This window comes from Emys orbicularis, chromosome 2 (genome assembly GCF_028017835.1).
Source record: "Emys orbicularis isolate rEmyOrb1 chromosome 2, rEmyOrb1.hap1, whole genome shotgun sequence".
In the NCBI taxonomy this organism is placed as follows: domain Eukaryota; kingdom Metazoa; phylum Chordata; order Testudines; family Emydidae; genus Emys; species Emys orbicularis.
In genome coordinates this window covers 181137169-181161957 of record NC_088684.1, presented here as the reverse complement: position 1 = coordinate 181161957, position 24789 = coordinate 181137169, and the positions used below count along the sequence as shown (strand labels likewise).

Here is a 24789-nt window from a genome sequence, read left to right as displayed (position 1 = left end):
TTGTTGCTAACATACCTGAAGATACCCTTCTTGTTACTCTTAACATCTCTTGCTAGCTGCAACTCCAAGTGTGATTTGGCCTTCCTGATTTCACTCCTGCATGCCTGAGCAATATTTTTATACTCCTCCCTGGGATGGTAACTCTAGACATACTTGTGGAAAAGGACGGTATCTCTTTAAGGCAAAATTCAGCCCCTACCTCTGTAAGGGCCAAGGGTTTGAATCCAAGGAGCCTTCAGGCTGAACATGCCTGTGTGTGCAGATGGAAATGACCCGGCTGGCTGGGGGCGGGGGTGTCTTCCCCTTGCCTGGCAGCACAAAGGAAGCAGCGGAAAGAACGCTGCTGGTGTCAGGGACACCTGGACAGAGGGAGGAGTTTCTTAACCCCCAGAGCCCACGCAGTAGCGTAGCTAGGTGGGTTCATGACGTATGAGGAGAGGCTGAGGGAACTGGGCTTATTTAGTCTGCAGAAGAGAAAAGTGAGGGGGGATTTGATAGCAGCCTTCAACTACCTGAAGGGGGGTTCCAAAGAGGATGGAGCTCGGCTGTTCTCAGTGGTGGTAGATGACAGAGCAAGAAGCAATGGTCTCAAGTTGCAGTGTGAGAGGTCTCAGTTGGATATTAGGAAACACTGTTTCACTAGGAGGGTGGTGAAGCACTGGAATGGGTTACCTAGGGAGGTGGTGGAATCTCCTTCCTTAGAGGTTTTTAAGGCCCGGCTTGACAAAGCCCTGGCTGGGATGATTTAGGTCCCTTCCAACCCTAATATTCTATGATTCTAAGGACCCAGGTTCCATCCCCCTGAGGGAAGAAGCTCCACTGAGCAGCAGGCAACAGGGCGAAGGCTTGAGCCAGGCCTTAGGGCAGGGGTTGCGGGGCTTTGGCTTCTCTTTCTGGCTCTGCCACTGCCCTGCTGTGGGGCCCTGGGCAGGTCACTTCCCGTCTCTGTACCTCAGTTTCCTCGTCTGTCCAGTGAACAGATAGACACGTCTCAAATTCCTGGCAGTAGTGAGTCCAGATCAGACAATGAACATTAAACGCTCTGAGCTCAGAAGGACAGTGGGTGGGTGTTTGGGAAAGAACTCCTACTGATTTCCTGTTGGGCTCCATCCAAAGCCAATAACTAGGGCTGTCAGTTGTAATTTAAATGTATTATCCATATTTTTATGGATTTTTTTATAGTTTAAAATATATTGATTTCAGTTACAACAGAGAATACAAAAACAACGAGGAGTCCTTGTGGCACCTTAGAGACTAACACATTTATTTGGAATAAGCTTCTGTGGGCTAAAACCCAAATAAATGTGTTAGTCTCTAAGGTGCCACAAGGACTCCTTGTTGTTTTTGCTGATACAGACTAACACGGCTACCCCTCTGAAACAGAATACAAAGTGTACAGTGCTCACTAGATATTATTATTTTTGATTACAAATATTTACACCATAAAAAAGATAAAAGAAATTGTATTTTTCAGTTCACCTCATACAAGTACCTCAGTGCAATCTCTTTATAGTGAAAGTGCAACTTACAAATGTAGACATTTTTTTAAACATAACTACACTCGTAAACAAACCAATGTAAAACTTTAGAGCCCACGAGTCCACTCAGTCCTACTTCTTGTTCAGGACCAACAAGTTTGTTTACATTTCCAGGAGATAATGCTGCCCACTTGTTATTGACAATATCACCTGACAGTGGCACTAGTGTAGCCGGCGTTGCAAGGAATTTATGTGCCAGTTATGCTAAACATTTGTATGCCCCTTCATGCTTCAATTTCTAGATTGCACTATCGGTTTTTTTACAGTGCAAATAATAATAATACAGGTGCCCCTCCCCCCACCACGCTGCTCCACTGCTGCTCCCTCCTCCTGGCCCCCGCCCCCATGGAGCCGCCCCCACCAAGCTGCCTGCCCACTGTCTGCTGCGCAGAGTGGGGGGCTGATGTCGGGGTGTCCCTGATCTGGTAGCTGCTGAGTTGGGATTGAGGAACGGGGGCACCTGTCTGCTGTTGCCCTTGGCTCAGGAGTGAAGCCTGGACACCTGGGTTCTCTGCCTTCTCAGGCCGGGGAGGGGGTGTGGCCTGGGGCTACAGGAGGACGATGCCTGTCCAGACTGACTGCAGGTCTCTGTCACTGACCCCATTGCTCTAAGGGATGAGATTCCCTGGGGGTCCCAACATCGGGGGAGCTTCGGGAGCAGCCTGCAGGGTGAGCCCTGCCAGTGTGTGCAGAGCCCAGTCCAGGTGCCCCCGGAGGGCAGGGGTAGGAGAGGGAGTCGCCCCAGCTGGGGGGGCAGACAGGACTATTGGCGAGAGGCTGCGTTGCCCCAGACTCACGGCTGCTCCCTGCTCAGTTCCAGGATGGACGTGCTGAGGAGGATTCTCAGGAGAAAGGCTCCGCAGGTGGCCCTGGAGCCAGAGGGGGGCAGCTGCCAGCGTCCCCAGACAGAGAGCTGCCCCTCCATCCCCATGGCATGGGAAGTAGCTCCCGGCCACCCCAGGAGATGGACCTGCTCGGCCTTGCTCACCAGGAGGAAACCAGCTCCCAGGGCTGGTGCCGAGCAGAGAGAGACGACATCCAGGCCGAGATGGGGGTGGCCCAAGTTCAGTCTGGGCAGGCAGAACACAGCCCACAGGAGGAGCCAGGCAAGGCAGCTCTGGGTTTGCTTCTGCTGGAAGGCCAGCCCTCAGCCCAGCTGTGTGGGCCAGCAGGAGGCATCCCCAGGGCAGAAGCTGGGGGATCGCTGCCCCAGCAGCTCAACTGGTGCCGGAGGGGAGAGCAGCCGCTCCCTGGAGGCTCCCTGCAACACGGAGGCCGAGTGCTCCTCCACTGCAGGTGAGGAGAACCCCTGGGCATGGGGAGGAGCAAGGGGCCATTAACAGCCAGTCACTCTGTCAGAGTCATTGAGGGGATCCCAGCCCAGGGGTCTGGCCTGAGCCACGTGAGCCCAATGACGTCAGTGGGAGTCACAGAGCCAGCCCCTGCAGTGGGGCATGGGGGGAGCTGCTGGGAAGTGGGTCCCTGATGCTTTGGGGCAACTCCCAGGAAGGATGGGACAGTGAAGGGCCCCATCTGTCATGGAGCCATAGAGCTGAGGGTCTCTGGGAGGGGCAGTGTGGGGATGTCTCTGCCATGAGGCCCTGGGGCTGAGAGGTCTGTGGGAGGGGCAGTATGGGGTCTCTCTGCCTTTGGGTGCTTACATGGGAGGGGGAAACATTAAATCTTCTCTCCCCATCCCTTCACACCCCTGTCCTTCCTCTTCCCCCCTCCCCAGCAAGAGTCACCCTCTGCCCTTGTCCCTCTGATGCAGAGACCCCCACGGACCAGTCAGAGAAGAAGGACCTTGCCCCTGAGGAAAAGGCAGAGGAGGATGAAGATCTGGCCACAGAAGGAGAGGAAGAGGAGGAAGACCTAGAGACAGAGGAGGAGGAGAAGCAGGAAGAGGAAGTCCTGACCACAGAAAAAGAGGAGGAGGTGGAGGACCTAGCCATAAAAGAGGAGGAGGACATGACCACAGAGGAGGAGGAAGACCTGGACACAGTGGAGAAGGAGGAGAAGGAGAACCTGTCTGCAGAAGAGGAAGAAGAGGAGGAGGAGGGGGAGGAGAACGTGTCTGCAGAAGAGAAAGAAGAGGAGGAGGAGGAGAACCTGTCTGCAGAGGAGGAGGAGAATTTGTCAGCAGAAGAGGAGGAGGAGGAGCTCTCCATAGAAGAGGAAGAGGACTTGACCACAGAGAAGGAGCAGGAGGAAGAGGACTTGGCCACAGAGGAGAAGGAGGAGGATGCGGCCATACAGGGGGAAGAAGAAGAGGCGGAAGAGGAGGTAGAGGACCTGGCTATAGACTAGGAGGACCCAGGAATGGAGCAGGACGAGGATGTGGCGATGCAGGGGGAAGAAGAGAAGGCGGTGGACCTGGCCATGGAGGAGGAGGAGCAAGAGGACCTGGCCAGAGAGGAAAACTAGAAGGAGGAAAAGGAGGAGGAGAACCTGGCCACGGAGAAGGAGAGGGAGGACCTGGCTGTAGAGGACAAGAAGGAGGAAAAGGACGAGGAGAACCTGGCCATGGAGAAGGAGCAGGAGGAAGAGGACCTGGCCACAGAGGAGAAGGAGGAATATGTGGCCATGAAGGGGGAAGAAGAAGAGGCAGAAGAGGAGGTAGAGGACCTGGCTATAGACTAGGAGGACCCAGGAATGGAGGAGGAGGAGGATGTGCTGATGCAGGGGGAAGAAGAAGAGGAGGGGGAGGACCAGGCCATAGGAATGGAGCACGTGGTCATGGACAAGAAAGCGGAAGAGGATGACTTGGATGAGGAGGAGGAGGAGGAGGAGGGCAAGGCCAAGTCCTCCTCCACCTCCATGGCCAGGTCCCCCTTGCCCAGATGCGTAAATAGGGCAGTAATGAGTAGGAGCAGGGAGGGGATCTTACCTCTCTCTATAGCATTGGAGAGAGAGATAATGGAATAGTGACAGCCAGTTCTGGTGTCCGTGTTTTAAAGGATGGTGTTAAATTGGAGAGGGTGCAGAAAAGAGTCACACAAATGATCTGAGAGCTGGAGAAAATGACCTACAGTGAGAGACTCAGACTGTAGGTGGGTGAAATTTAATGGCCTGGAACATTCAGGAGGTCAGATGAGATGATCCAATGGTGCCTTCTGGCCTTAAGCTCTATGAAACTCTATGAAGCATCGCCCTCTCCACCCCCCGCTCCGATGTGCTTCACCGCACTGAAGGGTGGCTGGACAGCCTGGAATGGCCCTGCTCCAAAGCGGCCCTGGTGGAGAAGACAGCGGTGAGTGAGAGACGGCTGTGGGGACCTGGCGGGAGGGCAGGAGACCTCGGACAAGGAGGGGGCTCCCCTGGGCAGGGCACTGGAGGGGACAGCAGAGAGCAGGGATTCCTGGGGCTGAGGTCTGGGCACCGCCAAGAGGAAATTCTGGCCGTAAGCGCTGGGGGCAGGTGGGGAATCGTGGGACTGGAGGGTAAGCTGAGGCTGGGGGTAGAAAGGTAAGGGGCAGCTGCGAGAGGCTGGGCAAGGGCCAAGTTGGAAGGGAAGGAAGGAATCGGGAGGACAGGGCCCAGCTGTGTTGCCAGAGGATCCTGCTGGCTGTGTCTGGGAAGTGCCCAGGGGTCAGTGGGGCCTGAATCTGACCTTCTCCTTTGGGTCTTACAGGAACTAACTGAGGAGCTGCCCCAGGACTCTGGGCCCAGCTCTGTCCTCTCCAGCTCCATGGACCGTACGTGAAACCTCCCGTACCAGAAGCTCCCGCCCGGCTCCCCCAGCTCCGGTGCTGCTCAGACCCAGAGACACTGCCTCCTCCATGGCCAAGTTCTCCTCCACCTCCTGCACAGCCTGCAGTGATGGGTAAGGGAACCCATGGCCACACAGAGACCCCATGGGCACGGGTGGGGATTGAATCTGGGCCCTTCACCACCACGGGCACAAGCCCTGTCAGGCTCTCCATTCCCACTGCCAGACTCTTGCCCGCGGTGACAATGAAGAAGCAGGAGAACTCCTGCCAGAGAACCCCCGGGTTGCACAGTTGGGTGTCACTGAGACGTCTCTGGGAGCCATTTCCAGAGTGTTCTGGTGGGGTCATTTTCCTTCTCGAACCCAGGGTGTGTCTGCTCCCAGAATCTCAGCCAGGGAGGCCACCCTGCAGAATATGGCCCCGCAGTTTGGCGATGGGCTGCAGGAGTCACCACGTAGGTGTGCAGCAGCCGTAGCGCCTGCATTGACCATGGGCCAAAACCTGCAGCCCTGACAGCCCAGGATACCCCCAACTGATGGCAATGGGAGTGTAGCCTGGGTAACTAGCTGCTGGGCCAGGGCATATAGAGAGAGGACACAGAGATGCAGCAAACCAATGGCCAGAGAAGTGAAGGATGTAAGGGAAAGAGAAGAGCTAGGACATCTGGGAAGCTGCTGCAGTCAAGGGATCCCAGCCGGAAGAGAGAAGATGGGTGGGTTAGACACACAAAGTCCTGCATCTTGGTAGGGGTTAGACTAGATGAACCCCCTTCTGCACCCCAAACCCAACCCCCTGTACCAGTCCAGAGCCTGCACCCAGCACCCAAACTCCATCCCAGAGCCTGAACCCCCTTCTGCACCCCAACCCCAACCCCCTGTCCCAGTCCAGAGCCTGCACCCAGCACCCAAACTCCGTCCCAAAGCCCGCACCCCAAACCCCCTCCTGCACCCAAACGCCCTCCCTGAACCTTGCAGTCCCTTCTAACCCTATGGGTCTATAATTCTTTGATTCTAGCATCTGTCACCTAAAAAGAAGGGCTGACGCGTATGGATTTCCTCCGCATCCTCTGCACTGAAGACAGAAGTTTCTCCGCAATGGCCTGGTCTTCCTGGAGTGCTCCTTTAGCACCTCCATCGCCTAGTGGCTTTGCTGACTGTTTGGCAGACTTCCTGCATCCCATGGACTTAACCAATACTTTGCTGTTAGTTGTTGTGCCTTAGCTAGTTGCTCTTCACATTCTTTTTTGGCCTTATTATACTTTTCATTTGACTTGCCAGAGTTTATGCTTCTTTGTATTTTCCTCACTAGGATTTGACTTCCAAAGTGCCTCTTTCACTCGGCTGTTTAGCCCTGGGGGCATTTTTTTTATCCTCGCACTGGTTTGTTTTTTATTTGCGGGATACATGTAGTGTGAGCCTCTAGCATGGTGTTTTTAAACAGTCTCCGTGCGCTTTGCTGGCATTTCACCCTGGCGTGTTGCTTTTAATTTCCATTTAACGAGCCCCCTCACGTCTGTGCAGTTCCCCTTTCTGAGTTGAATGCTCCTGCGGTGGGTTTCTTTGGCAGTTCCCCCTCCAGGGCTGTGCCATGTAATTCCATCAGGGCTGCGATTCCTGAGAGCCTCCAGTGTGGAGGCTGCACGGTGAGAGCTCACACCGTGCACTTTCCTAAGCAGAGAACGTCTCCAAGGGCTGGTGCTGCGGTACCGCTCCTCGCCAACACCGCCCGGCTCCGCTGCATGTGCCCTGTCAGCCAGCAGGGGTTTGTGCTCGATTGTCACAAAAGGGGGATAAAAGGACTCTCTGATCTGTGTGAGGGGGACCGTTACCAGCATTCAGCCAGTATTCACAGAGGCGCTGGGCGTCATCTGGCCCCTCGGCAGCTCGGGGCACAGTGCAGAAAGTGAACTCACAGCCTGTGCTGATTCAATGTACTGCCCCCCCTTTGCTCCCCTCCCCCACACGGCCTGTTCCCTTTCCCCTCCCTCGCCTGCCCCCCGCAACGGGGCCTGTTTGCAACAGCAGCAGGTGCGGGGCCAGGGGCAGGAGCAACATTGACCCACATATGTCACGGGGTTGGATAACCTCAGATGAAAGCACATGGCCCCATTACTCTCTGGGAGGGGCCGGCAGGGGTAGGTCAGTGGCAGCAGGGGGGGCACAGGGTCTCCTTCGCTCAGCTCAGGGCACTGTGCAGTTAACAGGACACTTGTTTTCCTTGGCGGTGATGGCGTCGTCTAGCCGTTCGTCCGTGACACTCCCCAGTGCAGCAGGGCTCTATCCCTGCACCAGTGAACTACACCAGGCCGCGCTGCAGGGACGGTGCGAGGAGGGGTGGGCCGGGCAGCTTCCCCTCAGCAATCAGCCCCACGGCCATCGAGATGCTCTTTTAAAGTCACTTTCCCAGTCAGGAAGCTGCAGAGGGGCCGGAGTGTGAGACAGAGCAACCCACCTGCCCCCACAGGCCAGCCCATGCCATGCCGGCAGCTCAGTGCAGGGCACATTCCTGGTCACCGAGCTCAACGCCCATCGGCTCACCTGGATGGTGTGTCCCTCTGCCTAGGACAGCAGATCAGCCCCTTAGCACAGGGCTCTGGAGACCCCGCCCGCGAGAGGGGTCCCACAGGACAGAGAGCGGATCATGCTAGTGCAGGGGCATCAGCTAGCAACCAGAGGGGAGCACGGAGATGAAATGTCCAGCCGTCTCTGTGGTGGAAAGGGTCTCTGAGGCTCAGGGCAGGAGGCTACCAACCCTCAGGGACCCGCTCTGACTCCTGTGCTCACGGCCCTCCAGGGGCTAGTGCAGATGGGAGAGGGGCACAATCTGGGGGGACACACACACTAGTGATAAGGCACCTGCGAGGTCAGAGGTGCAGAGCACCCCCGCCATCCGGAGACCTAAACTGCCCTCCACACCAACCACCTCACTCCTCCAAAATCCCAACCCGGCCTGGCCTCTCCCCGCTCCTCTCTGGGACACTCAGTGCTGGGCTAGAGTGCTGGCAGTCACCGTGTGAGGAGATCGTCTGCACACGGGGATCTCGCTCACCCTCCTCCCTCACCCTCAGGAATGGACACAGCACAGACCCACCGAACCGCATCGCCCCTCGGAAGGGGGCTCAGGCCCAGCCAGATGTTCAACAAGGACAAGTGCAGAGTCCTGCACTTCGGACGGAAGAATCCCATGCACTGCTACAGGCTGGGGACCGACTGGCTAAGCGGCAGTTCTGCAGAAAAGGACCTGGGGATTACAGTGGATGAAAAGATGGATGCGAGTCAGCAGTGTGCCCTTGTTGCCAAGAAGGCTAACGGCATATTGGGCTGCATTAGTAGGAGCATTGCCAGCAGATCGAGGGAAGTGATTATTCCCCTGTATTCGGCACCGGTGAGGCCATATCCGGAGTGTGCGTCTAAGTGGGTATTCACCCACGAAAGCTTATGCTCCAATACATCTGTTAGTCTATAAGGTGCAGGACTCTTTGTTGCTTTTTACAGATCCAGACTGATACGGCTACCCCTCTGATACTTGATCCAGAGTATTGTGTCCAGTTTTGGTCCCTCCAGTACAGAAAGGATGTGGACAATTGGAGAGATTCCAGCGGAGGGCAAGGAAAATGATCAGGGGTCTGGGGCACATGACGTATGAGGAGAGGCTGAGGGAACTGGGCTTATTTAGTCTGCAGAAGAGAAAAGTGAGGGGGGATTTGATAGCAGCTTTTGATAGCAGCATCACCTGTATGTTCAGGAGTTCCACTGAATGGGGATGTGAAATGAATTTAAACATCAACATTTTTCCTTTTGAAATGTACAAACGCCGAGCAAACCTGTCCATCGTCTAAAATCAGTTCCGGTCCTCTGAGGCTCTAGTTTGCTTTCCTCGATTAAACAAAGATAAGTTTCAGAGGGGGAGCCGTGTTAGTCTGTTTCAGCAAAAACAACGAGGAGTCCTGTGGCACCTTAAAGACGAACAAATCTGACAAGGTGGGTTCCAGCCCATGAAAGCTTATGCCCAAATCAATGTGTTAGTCTTTAAGGTGCCACAGGACGACTCCTTGTTCAAACAACGACAGAATATGAATGTACATTTGCAGGTCCTTGTTCTCCACGAGCGATGCTGTGCAGAAGAACAAGAACCACATCCAGTTGGGGCTTAGGAGTTAGCAGAGATCACCAGCACCTTGGCTCCTTCACAGTCAGCCAGCAGTAGCTGGGCCCCAGGACAAGCCACAAGAACCAGCCAGTGGCTCTGAGCAGGAAAATAGCCACCAAGAAGCTGGCTAGAGCTGCCAGGATCCCCAGAAAGGCCACCATGCCCATGTCCAGGAATAGTCCTAAGAAAGTGGTGGCTGCAGCAGGGACAAAAAAAGGCAGAGTAAAGCCCTGCAAAGGTCACTGCTGCCAAACCCCAGAAGGTGGTCAAGAGCTCCCCGCAAAGCAAGACAGGCGAGAGCAAGACTAAAACCAAACCGAAAGCCAGGGCTAAGAATGTGACCCTGAGAAAGAAGTGAAGCGATTTCCATGGGGATGACTCCTGTTCCCCAAATGTTCTTTTAAGACTGACCGTGGACCTCCCAGAAAGAGCCAGATCCCACAGGACAAACAGCCCCACGGAGCACAAAGTAAGGTGGAGGCAGTGAGGGGTGTGTGTGCGGAGGGTGTTTCTCTTACACAGGGGAAGTGTTGTGTTTTGTGAAGCATCTTCCAGATGAATGCGGCTCTGACAGGGGATCTGCCCATCGCTCCTATGTGAGTCTGTGATCTGCTTCTGCTGTCTGAGAGGGACACTCGCTATCTGAGGCATAGCTACGCAGCACATCTGTGATGAGGACAGGTTACAAACGCTGGGTTCAATGACAGATGAGGTCGGGGAGGTTCTGGAAGGGGAATGGCAGCGCCACACAGGGTCATAATACTCAGACAGGGGCCTCACTTTCACTTCCCCTTTGTTTTCCATCACTCATTCCCTGACAGCCCCTCCCCACACACACACAGTCACAACCCTCTCCATGTCCCACACACACTCCATTGGCTACAGCCTCTATGTGACTCCCTGTAATGATGCGGTTCTGGCGGGACCCAACGGAGAGTGCCAATTCAGGACAAATCGCGTAAAACAGGGCACTTACAGACCAAGGCTGGGGGTTTTCCACCTCTAAGGCAAACCAAACCAGCCAGATTAAGAGGACTTTGGTCTCACCCCACTGGCTAACCACAAGTCACACCAGCAATTCCCTTAGACACTTCAGTTTCCCAGTATCACCACCAGTGCCACTCGTTATGGGGACAAATGGTTATGAAAACCAATACCCCAGTAAAAGAAAAAAGGTTCTCTCGATCGCAAAGGACCAAGCCCCAGACCCAGGTCAATAGATAAATCAGATCTTACCCACAAATCACGCTGTTGCCAATCCTTTAGAATCTAAAATCTAAAGGTTTATTCATAAAAGGAAAAAGATATAGATGAGAGCTAGAATTGGTTAAATGGAATCAATTACATACAGTAAAGGCAAAGTTCTTGGTTCAGGCTTGTAGCAGTGATGAAGTAAACTGCAGGTTCAAAATCAAGTCTCTGGAATACATCCCCAGCTGGGATGGGTCATCAGTCCTTTGTTCAGAGCTTCAGTTTGCAGCAAAGTTCCTCCAGAGGTAAGAAGCAGGATTGAAGACAAGATGGAGATGAGGCATCTGCCTTTTATAGTCTTTTCCAGGTGTAAGAACACCTCTTTGTTCTTACTGTGGAAAATTACAGCAAAATGGAGTCTGGAGTCACATGGGCCAGTCCCTGCATACTTTGCTGAGGTGCAAGGCATATTAGTCAGTGGGTCAATTGTATAGCTGATGGTCCTTAATGGGCCATCCAGCAGGCTAGGCAGAGCTAACACAAACTTGTCTGGGGTGTCACCCAGAAGCATAGCATAAGTTTGAAATACAGACAGTACAGAGCCAATATTCATAACTTCAACTACAAAATTGATACACACATATAGACAGCATAATCATAACCAGCAATCCATAACCTTGTCTTAGACACCTCATTTGACCCCCTTTATACAAGATTTGGTGCCACTATAGGACTTTGGTTGCAACCATGTTCTATATGGTCCCAGATTATATGAATAACGTCACACTCCCCCAGATGGGGGCTTGTCTCTGCATCACCTCAGCAGGGAAGGAGAGAGGCTGAAGGAGGACAAGAGACAGGTGGGGCTAGACAGGAATGGAAGAGACACTTCCTCCTCCTCTTCTTAAGAGACACCTTAAGCTCACCCTTGAGAAGTTCTAGCCCTAGGTGGTTTAAACCAGTCACCTTCCCATTAACAGCTGGTGGCAGGAACCAGCTTGATCACTGAAGGCTGGCTACCTGTTCCTGCCTTCCTGAGGGACTAGAACATGGATTTTGTGTGGTTCACTCAACCCCTCCCTCCTTCCAAATCCACCCTTGAGACAAGGAGGCCAGTGCTTCAGTGTGTGCTCCAGGGGTTAGCGCGCAGTACTTGTAGAGCAGTGCTGTGTGGAGGGATGCTGAGGTTGTGAGTTTAAGCTTTACCTGAAGCACTGTCTGTTTTCTTTAAGCAAATGGCTTCAGCCATTCATCTTGCCCTGTGGAAAATACAATTCCAGCTCAGAAGACACTGAGAAAGGAAGACATCCAGGTCAGCCCCCTTCACTTGTTACTTTGGCTACAGCAGTGGTTCTCAACCTATTTGCCATTGTGGGTGCATATGCAGCTCTCTGTGTGTTACGTGGGCCACATCCACACAATATATCTACGACTTGTATGTCTCTGAGGATGTCACGTGGGCCGTACCTGTGCTGATTGGGCCGCAAGCGGCCCCTGGGCCCCAGGTTGAGAACCACAGAGTGCAGGGCAGAATCTACAGCTCTGTGATACTCTGCTGTCCACCAACCCTCTGTGTCACGATGGCTCCAGCAGAGCCTAGAGCACGGCCCATCCTGTGAGTCCTGACCCCCTGACCCCGCCTCAATCTACGTCTGGGGGAATTCTGCCCCACTGTGCACCTCAGTTCCCCGTAAGCTGCACGGCCGCAGTGTATTTAGCGCCATGCAGCCGCTCAGGGAACCCGCCCAGCCAGGACCTGCTGCGGCCGGGGGAGGGAGGCCCGACCCCAACCCCAACCTAGCCCTGGACCTGCTGCAGCCGCTCCCCTGACCCCCCTCCAGCCCAGGCCCTGCTCACATTCCTCCCTTTCCCTCAAGTCCCCTCCCCGCCTCTTCCTGCCCCTGCTCCACCCCATCCCACCTCCTCCCCCAAACGCTCCCTGTCCCACTCCTCCTCCTTCTTCCTGGAGCTGTTCGCGGTGTGGGGGGGGAGGCACTGGGAGGGAGGGGCAGGAGTTGGTCAGTGGGGCCACCAGCAAGTGAGAAGCTCTGGGGGCCAGGGGGAGCTTGGCTGTCTCGGTGTCTCTGAGTAGCACCGAGTAATTTTTCTCTGGGTGCTCCAGCCCTGCAGCATCCACGGAGTAGGTGCCTATTGGGGTGACCCTCCCCAGACCCCAACTCAGCCCCAGACCTGCCACGGCAGGGAGAGGCACCTCTCTCTCCCCCAGCCAGGGGCTGCTGCGGAGAGAGAGAGCTAATGTAGTGCCCATCTTTACAAAAGGGAAGAAGGAGGATCCAGTCAGCCTCACCTCAGTCCCTGGAAAAATCATGGAGCAGGTCCTCAAGGAATCAATTCTGAAGCACGTACAGGAAAGAAAAGTGATCAGGAACAGTCCGCATGGATTTACCAAGGGTAAGTCATGCCTGACTAACCTAATTGCCTTCTATGATGAGATAACTGGCTTTGTGGATGAGGGGAAAGCAATGGACGTGTTATTCCTTGACTTTAGCAAAGCTTTTGATACGGTCTCCCACAGTATTCTTGCCAGCAAGTTAAAGAAGTATGGGCTGGATGAATGGACTGTAAGATGGATAGAAAGCTGGCTAGATCGTTGGGCTCAACGGGTAGTGATCCATGGCTCCATGTCTAGTTGGCAGCCGGTATCAAGTGGAGTGCCCCAAGGATCAGTCCTGGGGCCGGTTTTGTTCAATATCTTCTGGAGGATGGCATGGATTGCACCCTCAGCAAATTTGCAGATGACACTAAACTGGGAGGAGTGGTAGATACGCTGGAGGGTAGGGATAGGATACAGAGGGATCTAGACAAATTGGAGGATTGGGCCAAAAGAATGAGTCCAGCGGAGGGCAAGAAAAATGATTAGGGGGCTGGAGCACATGACTTATGAGGAGAGGCTAAGGGAACTGGGATTGTTTAGTCTGCAGAAGAGAAGAATGAGGGGGGATTTGATAGCTGCTTTCAACTACGTGAAAGGGGGTTCCAAAGAGGATGGATCTAGACCAGGGGTCGACAACCTTTCAGAAGTGGTGTGCCGAAGTTTTGTTTATTCACTCTAATTTAAGGTTTCGCGTGCCAGTAATATCTTTTAACATTTTTAGAAGGTCTCTTTCTACAAGTCTATAATATATAACTAAACTATTGTTGTATGTAAAGTAAGTAAGTTTTTTAAAATGTTTAAGACGCTTCATTTAAAATTAAATTAAAATGCAGAGTCCCCCAGACCGGTGGCCAGGACCCGGGCAGTGTGAGTGACACTGAAAATCAGCTCGCATGCCGCCTTCGGCACCCGTGCCATAGGTTGCCTACCCCTGATCTAGACTGTTCTCAGTGGTACCAGATGACAGAACAAAGAGCAATGGTCTCAAGTTGCAGTGGGGGAGGTTTAGGTTGGATATTAGGAAAAACTTTTTCACTAGGCGGGGGGTGAAGCACTGGAATGGGTTCCCTAGGGAAGTGGTGGAATCTCCATCATTAGAGGTTTTTAAGGTCAAGCTTGACAAAGCCCTGGCTGGGATGATTTAGTTGGGGTTGGTCCTGCTTTGAGCAGGGGGTTAGACTAGTTACCTCCTGAGGTCCCTTCCAACCCTGAGATTCTATGATCGGGTGAGGTCCCAGACAATTGGAAAAAAGGCAAATATAATGCCCATCTTTAAAAAAGGGAAGAAAGAGAACCTGGGGAACTACAGACCGGTCCGCCTCACCTCAGTCCCTGGCAAAATGATGGAGCAGGTCCTCAAGGAATCCATTTTGAAGCACTTGGAGGAGAGGAAGGCTGATCGGGAACAGTCAACATGGATTCACCAAGGGCAAGTCATGCCTGACCAATCTGATTGCCCCGCGACAACATCCCTATCACCCTCATGTCCCATTGAACCAGCTAACGTCCCTGTTCGGGCTAAACTTTCTTTCGTCTAGGCGATATTGACTGCCCAGAGGCACTAGCTCACCCCCTCTGGTGCCTGGGCCACGTGCAGGGGAACAGCTACTGCTCTCGGTTACGCTGCAGCTCAAGGGGCAGAGGTCTGTGCCTGGTGGAACAAAGGGCCTTGGTCTGATGATGGGGGGGGGGTCGGTTTGGCTCCCCAGGATGTTGAGGTTGGGAGCTGTACAAATATAGGAAATGACACAAAAAATGCGCAGCCGCCTTGTCTGTGCGTGATCCTGGGGGCAGGAGGACAAGGCCGCTGTCTCTGAGCAAGACCCAGCAGCACCAGGGGTCGGTGCCGGATGTGCAATGGGCACAAACACGCCTGACACAGGCTCACTTGTGCAGCAATCCCTCTGCACTGCTCCTCCCTGGTCCAGCCAGCCCCAGACGAGCCTGTCCCAGAGACACGGGCTGTCCCGTCGCCCCAGTGCCCCGTGACCCCAGCCGGATCTGGAGCGGCTCCTCTCTCAGAGGACAGCCCGGCAGAGCTGGGTCACAACTGTGGCCTATGGAGGGTCCCTGGTTTTGAACACGTAACATCACACAAGGGGCTTCCCGAACTGTCTGGGCGATGCTGCTCCACACGCTCCCCAGGACATTAGGAACCAAGCGGTTGTTAGCGTTCAAACGCCCCTCACCGGGCGTGTTCGCAGCCGGTGGCTGGCAATCGGGGGCAAGGGGGGCAGGGAGAGGCTGGCAATGGGGGGCGGGGGGGCGGGGGGATGCAGGGAGAGGCTGGCAATGGGGGCAGGGGGTGCAGCCAGAGGATGGCAATGGGGGGCGGGGGGTGCAGGGAGAGGCTGGCAATGGGGGGCAGGGGGGTGCAGCCAGAGGATGGCAATGGGGGGCAGGGAGAGGCTGGCAATGGGGGACGGGGGGGCAGGGAGAAGATGGCAATGGGGGTGGGGGGTGCAGCCAGAGGTGGCAATGGGGGGTGGAGGAGCAGGGAGAGGCTGGCAATGGGGGGCCGGGGGATGCAGGGAGAGGCTGGCAATGGGGGCAGGGGGGTGCAGGGATAGGATGGCAATGGGGGGCAGGGGGGGCAGCCAGAGGCTGGCAATGGGGGGAAAGGGGGGCAGCCAGAGGGTGGCAATGGGGAGGCAGGGGGGCAGGGAGAGGCTGGCAATGGGGGGCAGGGAGAGGCTGGCAATGGGGGGCTGGGGGATGCAGGGAGAGGCTGGCAATGGGGGGCGGGGGGTGCAGCCAGAGGATGGCAATGGGGGGCGGGGGGTGCAGCCAGAGGATGGCAATGGGGGGCAGGCGGGCAGGGAGAGGCTGGCAGTGGGGGGGCAGGGGGGCAGGGAGAGGCTGGCAATGGGGAGGCAGGGGGGTGCAGGGAGAGCCTGGCAATGGGGGGGGGCAAGGGGGGCAGCCAGAGGCTGGCAATGGGGGGCAGGGAGAGGCTGGCAATGGGGGGTAAGGGGGGCAGGGAGAAGATGGCAATGGGGGGGTAAGGGGGGGCAGGGAGAGGCTGGCAATGGGGGGCGGGGGGTGCAGCCAGAGGATGGCAATGGGGGGCAGGGGGGCAGGGAGAGGCTGGCAATGGGGAGGCGGGGGGTGCAGGGAGAGCCTAGCAACGGGGGGGGGGGTAAGGGGTGCAGCCAGAGGCTGGCAATGGGGGGGCAGGGAGAGGGTGGCAATGGGGGGGTAAGTGGGGCAGGGAGAGGCTGGCAATGGGGAGTCGGGGGGGGGGCAGGGAGAGCCTGGCAATGGGGGGGGGGGTAAGAGGGGCAGCCAGAGGCTGGCAATGGGAGGCAGGGAGAGGCTGGCAATGGGGGGCGGGGGTGCAGGGGGCTGTGGGTCACGCCCCTTCCCCCACTCCCCCCTGTCCGGAGATCTGGGCCCGGCCCCGCTGCCCGGGACGCTCCGTCTCCCGGCGATCCCGGGGCAGGCGCTGGCTGCAGCCCGGCCGGACGCACAGGAAGGGGCCAGGCTCGGGAGCGGTGGGGGGGAAGTGGGGCGGACAGCCCCAGGGATCGGACACGGGGTAACCCCTGGGGCCGGGGGGAGACCCCGGGGAAAGTGACTCCGCACAAGGGCGCCTGGGAGCGGCCCCGGCACAGCTGGGGGCCGGGGGGGGTCCCCTGTGGGGCGGTGTCGCGGAGGGGGGAGCCAGAGTTGCGGGGGGGGGGGGTAGGTCAGTGGGGGGGGGGGGTTGAACTGTCTGTGCAGCCGGGAGATGGGGGGGGGGGAGATGCGGGGGGGCTGAGAGCCACTGACCGGAACTGTGAACACGTGTCTCTGCCAGCCACTGCTCTGCCCCTTCCCCGCTCTGGGCTGGGGCAGGGGTGGGGGTGCAGGAGGGGGGAGGGAGTTTGGGTGCGGGATGTGGGAGGGGCGCAGGCCCCGGGAGGGAGTTTGGATGCGGGAGGGGTGCAGGGTGCAGGCTCTGGGGGGGAGTTTGGGTGTAGGGGGTGAGGGGGTGGGCGTGCAGGCTCTTGGAGGAAATGGGGGTGTGGGGTGCCAGCTCTGGGATGGAGTGTGGGTGCTGGATGCAGGCTCTGGGCTGGGGCAGGGGTGGGGTGCAGGAGGGGTGAGAGGGTGCAGGCCCTGGGAAGGAGTTTGGGTTAGCGGGGAGGGAGTTTGGGGGCGGGAAGGGGTGTGGGGGGAGGCGGTGGGGTGCAGGCTCTTGGAGCGGGTGGAGGATGCAGCATTTACCTGGGGCACCCTCCTCGGGCAGCAGCTACTAGGCAGCGTAGGCCAGGGGGTCTCCGCGCGCTGCTGCCCCCCCCCCCCCCAGGGGCCGCAGCGCAGGGACGGGCCTTTTTAAATCGCACGGGGGAGGCAGGTAGGACCGGGGGCCATGGCGGGGGGAAGTGCGCAGGGGCGGCAGGTGGGGGGGAGGGGAAGGAGGGTGCGGGGGTGGCAGGAAGGACTGGGGGACGCGTGGGGGCGGCAGGCGGGGTCGCGGGAGAGACCCGGCCCCGAACATTGGTGGAGCCAGGCCCCTGGCCAGGAATATTCCTGGTGCCCAGGCACCACGAGCCCCTACAACTCGCCGCCCGTGCCTCCTCATTTCCCCCCCCCCACCTGCCGGATCCCTCCTCGCCACCCCCTCCCTGCCAGTCATCTCCCTGCCTCTCCGCTCCCCCCTCACCCCACTGTCCTATGGGGAAGGGGGTGGAGGAGAGACCCTGGGGAGCAGCAGGAGGGGACGAGCGGGGGGCGGAGTGTGGGCGGAGTCTCTGGCTGCAGAGGCGGGGCAGGGAGCTAGTCCCCGCTTCCCCCCACCCAGGGAAGCTTCATCCCCCGCCCGTGCTTTCCCTGTCTGTAGAAATTTCCTCCAGTTCGTCCCCTTTTCTCTCCTTGTCACGTATTGCCCAGCGTGGCAGAATCTCGGGGTCTGTCTGCAGGGAAAGAACCTGGGGAATCGTGATGTGGACGTACTTAAAGCCTGTTCTCCCACCTCCACAGCTGCCCTTCTCGCCTTGCCAGGCTGCAGAACGACACCCACGTTTCGCTCCAGCCCTTGGCACAGGGCAGAGAAATGGCTGCAGCGGAGCCAGTTCAGGTAGGGGTTATTGTGGGGTGGCTGGTGGGTTGCTGCAGGAGGGAGGGGGCAGCAATACACAGGGGGTGGGAAGGTTTGGGTCTGGTTTGGAGGTGGGAGCGGGGCAGGAAATTCCCAGGGTGGAGAAAGGGAGGAGGCCAGGGGGTGGCAAACCTGCTGGGACTTGTTTAATAAGTGCCCTGGATTTTAGGATCAGAGCCATGCGGTTCGGAGGGGAAATGCCCTAATTTGTGGGAGAGGAAACATAAGAACATAAGAAAGGCCGTACTGGGTCAGACCAAAGGTCCATCTAGCCCAGTATCTGTCTACCGACAGTGGCCAATGCCAGGTGCCCCAGAGGGAGTGAACCTAACAGGCAATGATCAAGTGATCTCTCTCCTGCCATCCATCTCCATCCTCTGACGAACAGAGGCTAGGGACACCATTCTTACCCATCCTGGCTAATAGCCATTTATGGACTTAGCCACCATGAATTTATCCAGTCCCCTTTTAAACATTGTTATAGTCCTAGCCTTCACAACCTCCTCAGGTAAGGAGTTCCACAAGTTGACTGTGCGCTGCGTGAAGAAGAACTTCCTTTTATTTGTTTTAAACCTGCTGCCTATTAATTTCATTTGGTGACCCCTAGTTCTTGTATTATGGGAATAAGTAAATAACTTTTCCTTATCCACTTTCTCAACATCACTCATGATTTTATATACCTCTATCATGTCCCCCCTTAGTCTTCTCTTTTCCAAACTGAAGAGTCCTAGCCTCTTTAATCTTTCCTCATATGGGACCCTCTCTAAACCCTTAATCATTTTAGTTGCTCTTTTCTGAACCTTTTCTAGTGCTAGAATATCTTTTTTGAGGTGAGGAGACCACATCTGTACACAGTATTCGAGATGTGGGCGTACCATGGATTTATATAAGGGCAATAATATATTCTCAGTCTTATTCTCTATCCCCTTTTTAATGATTCCTAACATCCTGTTTGCTTTTTTGACCGCCTCTGCACACTGCGTGGACATCTTTAGAGAACTATCCACGATGACGCCAAGATCTTTTTCCTGACTCGTCGTAGCTAAATTAGCCCCCATCATGTTGTATGTATAGTTGGGGTTATTTTTTCCAATGTGCATTACTTTACATTTATCCACATTAAATTTCATTTGCCATTTTGCTGGCCAATCACTTAGTTTTGTGAGATCTTTTTGAAGTTCTTCACAATCTGCTTTGGTCTTAACTATCTTGAGTAGTTTAGTATCATCTGCAAACTTTGCCACCTCACTGTTTACCCCTTTCTCCAGATCATTTATGAATAAATTGAATAGGATTGGTCCTAGGACTGACCCTTGGGGAACACCACTAGTTACCCCTCTCCATTCTGAGAATTTACCATTAATTCCTACCCTTTGTTCCCTGTCCTTTAACCAGTTCTCAATCCATGAAAGGACCTTCCCTTTTATCCCATGACAGCTTAATTTACGTAAGAGCCTTTGGTGAGGGACCTTGTCAAAGGCTTTCTGGAAATCTAAGTACACTATGTCCACCGGATCCCCCTTGTCCACATGTTTGTTGACCCCTTCAAAGAACTCTAATAGATTAGTAAGACACGATTTCCCTTTACAGAAACCATGTTGACTATTGCTCAAGAGTTTATGTTTTTCTATGTGTCTGACAATTTTGTTCTTTACTATTGTTTCAACTAATTTGCCCGGTACCGACGTTAGACTTACCGGTCTGTAATTGCCGGGATCACCCCTAGAGCCCTTTTTAAATATTGGCGTTACATTAGCTAACTTCCAGTCATTGGGTACCAAAGCCGATTTAAAGGACAGGTTACAAACCTTAGTTAATAGTTCCGCAACTTCACATTTGAGTTCTTTCAGAACTCTTGGGTGAATGCCATCTGGTCCCGGTGACTTGTTAATGTTGAGTTTATCAATTAATTCCAAAACCTCCTCTAGTGATACTTCAATCTGTGACAGTTCCTCAGATTTGTCACCTACAAAAGCCAGCTCAGGTTTGGGAATCTCCCTAACATCCTCAGCCGTGAAGACTGAAGCAAAGAATCCATTTAGTTTCTCCGCAGTGACTTTATCATCTTTAAGCGCTCCTTTTGTATTTTCATCGTCAAGGGGCCCCACTGGTTGTTTAGCAGGCTTCCTGCTTCTGATGTACTTAAAAAACAACCCACCCAGGTGAGGTTAGGAAACACTGACCAGGCTCCCAGTGCTGGAGCCTGACCCGACTGACCAACGGCAGCTGCGAAATATGAAAGGGGCAGCTTAGGGGCCCTGCCCTTCCCTTCATATCCAGCTCCTCGCAATGAGGAGGGTGTTGGTATCTACCAGGGAATTGTCCCTGGACCCTGCCAGGGCTCCATCTCCTGTATCAGCCCCTGGCTAATAGGTGTGTGATGGATCTGCTGGGAGAGACCAGGGGCTCTCTCTTCGTCCCCTCACCTGGGTGTTTCCTGGATGCTCTGGTACTAGATAGATTCATGGAGGGCAGGTCCATCGATGGCTATTAGCTGGGATGGGCAGGGATGGTGTCCCTAGTCTCTGTTTGCCAGAAACTGGGAATAGGCGACGGGTGAATCACTTGATGATTCCCTGTTCTGTTCATTCCCTCTGAGGCGTCTGGCACTGGCCACTGTCGGCAGACAGGATACTGGGCTAGATGGACCTTTGGTCTGACTCAGGCTGGCCATTCTTATGAGTGGTTTGGGGGTTGGCCTCTGACTGCGAGCCCCTCAGAGCTTCCATTTGATTGGCTCCTTTCCCCCATGAATAGTGGAGTTGTGGCTGGGGCAGCAGCCACTGAGTGGGGGGCACCTGTTGTTTCAGGGGCCGGTGAGCTTTGAGGAGGTGGCTGTGTATTTCACCGCGGGGCAGGGGGCTCTGCTGGACCCCGCTCAGAGAGCCCTCTACAGAGACGTCATGCAGGAGAACTATGAGAACGTGACCTCGCTGGGTAAGGGTTCCTGTCCCCTCGGTTCTTAGGAGGGGAAATGCAGAGTTAAGGCTTATGGCATCCCCACAATGCAACCTCTACTCTGCCCTGTTTTAGCAACACCCCAACAAGCCAGTGACACACACCCTAGCGCTCTGCCCTCCCCTGCTACAGGACGCTCTGGGAACAGCGCACAGGGGCAGCACAGCACGAAGTCTGACATCTTCTCTTTGCTAGAGCAAAACTTGGATTTAGGTTCAATGTGACAAACAGAAACTTCCGACCCCTGGCCGGCACTCACCCACTGATCCCACTCCACACAAACCAGCTCGGACCTGCAAAGTGAGATCACCCCTTTCCCTCGCCCCGAGGATTCCTCCTGAGTCACTGACTTCGCTTAGCTCTCACTGAGCCCTGAGGATCACTAGCACATATGTCACCAGGATGCTGACAATCTCGGTGACAAGACCTCACCCTTGTGCACCTTCACAGACCCAGCCTCCAGCCCTTAGCACGGGCATGAGGCAGACTAGGCCCCCAAGTTTTACATGCACCTCTCTTCATATCACAGTCACATCTCTGCCAAGCTGCTCCCAATCATCCACAGCTGACACACATGCAGGAAAATGCTGGTATTCCGATCCGTGGAACACAACACAAACGGTGGCATGTTCTTCTTAGTCGTTCTTCATAGCTGTATGTCTACCCTAGAGCTTTTCCCAGCATAGCTGTGTTGGTCAGCGGTGTGATTTTTCACACCCCCATCACACAGAGCTAGGCTAGCAAAAAGCCTGGGCAAGACTGGGCAAGAAAGTGTTTTTTTTAGTTCAGAGAACTTTAAACTATTAATCTTAACACAAACATTTTGGTATAAAAGGGCAAAGCTTCCAAGAGGAACTTCTGCCGGATGCAAGAAAAATGCACAACACACGTAGTGTGAAAGCTATCGGAGCTCGGGCTCAGGCTCCAGTTCAGGGGTGTCGTTCAGGTTCAGTGGCCACAGCCCATCCCCTTGAGCAAACCTTTCCCTGGGCCAGCAGATTGCTGGCAACCCTCGCGCAGTTCATAGGGACGTACTCTGGCAGCACGTGTGCATTTCCATGTCAGCGACTGCTCAGTTTGGCTTGTGCTGCTCTGAGATTCCAGATTCCGCAGCTATTGGCTTTCAGAGCTGGTTTCCTGCAGAAGACAGGGGTGTCCTGTATTAACAGAGCTCAACGCCAAGTGACTTTGATCAGTCCAGGGACAATTAGAACCACAGTTTCAGCCCCAGCTGTGTGCAAAAAACATTTCAAGACCAAGATGATTTTGTCAAAAGCTGCCTAGGGTGGTGGGGTTGAATCTCAGGAACATCTTTAACCAGTCACCCCATACTGGGACCAGTAACCCGTCCATGAATGACCATAGAAACCAGCACATTTCAAGACCATCTGAATGCACCTGTGGAATTTAGGGTAGTTAGAATAGTTGGTTTTTATGCAGAAAATGATGCTTCTGTGGACTAGCTGTTGCCTCTGGGGGAGGTGGATGACCTACCCCGACAGCAGAACCTTCCCGTTGCTGAGTATCTACACTGATCCACTACAGCAGTCCAGTCATGGTGTCTCAAGTGTAGACAAGCCCTGAGATACGACATTCGGTGACACCCCCCGTCCCTCCTATTCCTCACTGCGCTGAATCCCACCAGCCCGTGCTCAACGGTCCCAGCTCTCCTACAACTCCCCCATTCTCTCAGGGTTTCTCTCTGGGATGAAGAAGCAGGTCCAGGGTAACTTCCCCTCTGGCTGGGGCCTTAACTTCCTGGAACGTGGAGTTTCTGTCTCTGTGTTTTAGGAGCTCCTTTGCTGAGCAGTGTCTGGCTGTGTGTGTTCCCAGCAGAGATGGGGAGAGTTAAATCCCTCATACGCAGAGTCTCCTGCACCTGGGGAGCTGCCCCCAGCCTTTCCCTGCTGTAAAATGGGCTGGGGTTAAAGTAATCGAAACGTCCCATGAATTCCCTGATCTCCCTTGTTTTCTTTCCCCTGAGCAGGGTGTCCAGCTTCCAAACCTGATGTGATCTCCCAGCTGGAACGAGGGGAGGAGCCCGGATCTCCAGGGCTGTGAGGAAGGAGAGATCCCCAGAGGTGCCTGCGCAGGTGAGGGATCATTAAACCAACTCAAAGCTCTCAGTGCCCGAAGGAAACAGCTGGGAGTCCCTAAAAGCCTTGTGAGCTCTCGGGGTTCAGGAGTATCCCCAGGAGGCCGTGTATCCTCAGGGCAGCTGTCGCTCATAGCTTCCTGCGCATCCTGACTGACACCTGGCAGAGCTCCCTCCCTGAGGGGATGTGGAGGCAGAATTGTTCCCCTCCTCTCTCCCCTATGGGGAAGAGTTGTGGAGAATCCAGCTACTAGGTTTCTTTTCTGTCTCTCCAGCTCTAATTTTGGTTTGTTTTCCCCTTTCCATCCCTGTGTCTGAGGTTTCTCTCTCTGTCCCAGCAGGTGCTGGGATGGTGAGTGAGGAGAAGAAGCAGAATCCTCAGCAGGAAGATTCTGAGCAAGTGGCACCACATGGGGGATTATCGCACGGCTCCAGAGGGAATGTGTCCCGGCATCATGTGCAGGGCAAAGCCTGTGAGAGTCAGCACAGGCCGAGAGGGAGCAGAGAAACCAGCCAGCGGAGAAAGTGGGTAACTCCATTAATTGTCAGGGAACTCACCAGGACCTCCTGGAAACCACAGCCCAGCCGAGAATACCCACAGGAGAGAGAAAAAACACATGCACTGAGTGTGGAAAACATTTCACTAACCACTCAGCCCTTTTAAAACATCAGAGAATCCACACAGGAGAGAGACCCCATGAATGCAGTGAGTGCGAGAAAACCTTCACTCTGAGCTCTACCCTTAGTAACCATCAGAGGATCCACACAGGAGAGAAACCCTACAAATGCTGTGAGTGCGGGAAAAGCTTCACTGTCAACTCAGACCTTATTGGACATCAGAATATCCACAAGGGAAAGATACCTCATCAGTGCTCTGAGTGTGGAAAAACGTTCACACAGAGTTCAGCTCTTATTACACATCAGAGGATCCACACTGGAGTGAGACCCTATGAGTGCCATGAATGCGGGGAAAAATTCAATGTCAAGACAGCCCTCAATACACATCAGAGGATCCACATGGGAGAGCACCCCTATGAGTGCTGTGAGTGTGGGAAACTGTTCTGTCAGAAATCAACCCTAATTACACATCAGGCAAGGCATACAGGAGAGAGACCCTATCAGTGCTGTGAGAGCGGGAAGGGCTTCAGTGTGAGCTCGGACCTCATTGTACATCAGAGAATTCACATGGGAGAGAGACCTTATAGATGCTGTGAGTGCGGGAAAAGTTTCACCCGGGGCCCACCCCTTACAAGACATCAGGGTGTTCACAGGACAGCGACGCAGCGTAGCAACGTTGTGTAGGGCAGAGAAAAGACTTTTTTTTAAAACACATTTGCTAATTCCCACAGAGTGACCTTGTGGTTTGTTTGCACCATTTGTGTCCCTCTGTTCTCTCAGACCCCTCGTGTGTTGCCCACTTGTGCCTTTTACAGGTCGCCCTTCTCTGTGGTGAGTCCCGTGCTCCTTTCTCCTGTGAGTCATTGGAGTGTGTGTCCTTCCAGCAAGGAGTTTCCATCAGCCCCAGGTGGGGGAAGTTGGGGTGACCACAAGTCGCCTCACTGAGTGAAAATGGACATGGGGTTTGTCTTCTGCTCTAGGATTTCCCTGGGCGTCGGCGTGCTGGAGGTAGCCATCCTGATGTAAACACACCGCTCTGTTTGCAGTGCTGA

At 54.8% G+C, this 24789-nt stretch overlaps 1 protein-coding gene across 1 annotated transcript; it reads left to right on the top strand.

The window, feature by feature from the left end:
• The first annotated feature begins 4190 nt into the window (after positions 1 to 4190).
• Positions 4191 to 24421, top strand: LOC135873757 (zinc finger protein 154-like). Its single transcript, XM_065398387.1, has 5 exons — positions 4191 to 4382; positions 5170 to 5233; positions 20824 to 21003; positions 23461 to 23592; positions 23700 to 24421. The coding sequence occupies exons 1-5, from the start codon at positions 4191 to 4193 to the stop codon at positions 24419 to 24421; spliced, it is 1290 nt and encodes a 429-aa protein (XP_065254459.1).
• Positions 24422 to 24789: the final 368 nt, after the last annotated feature.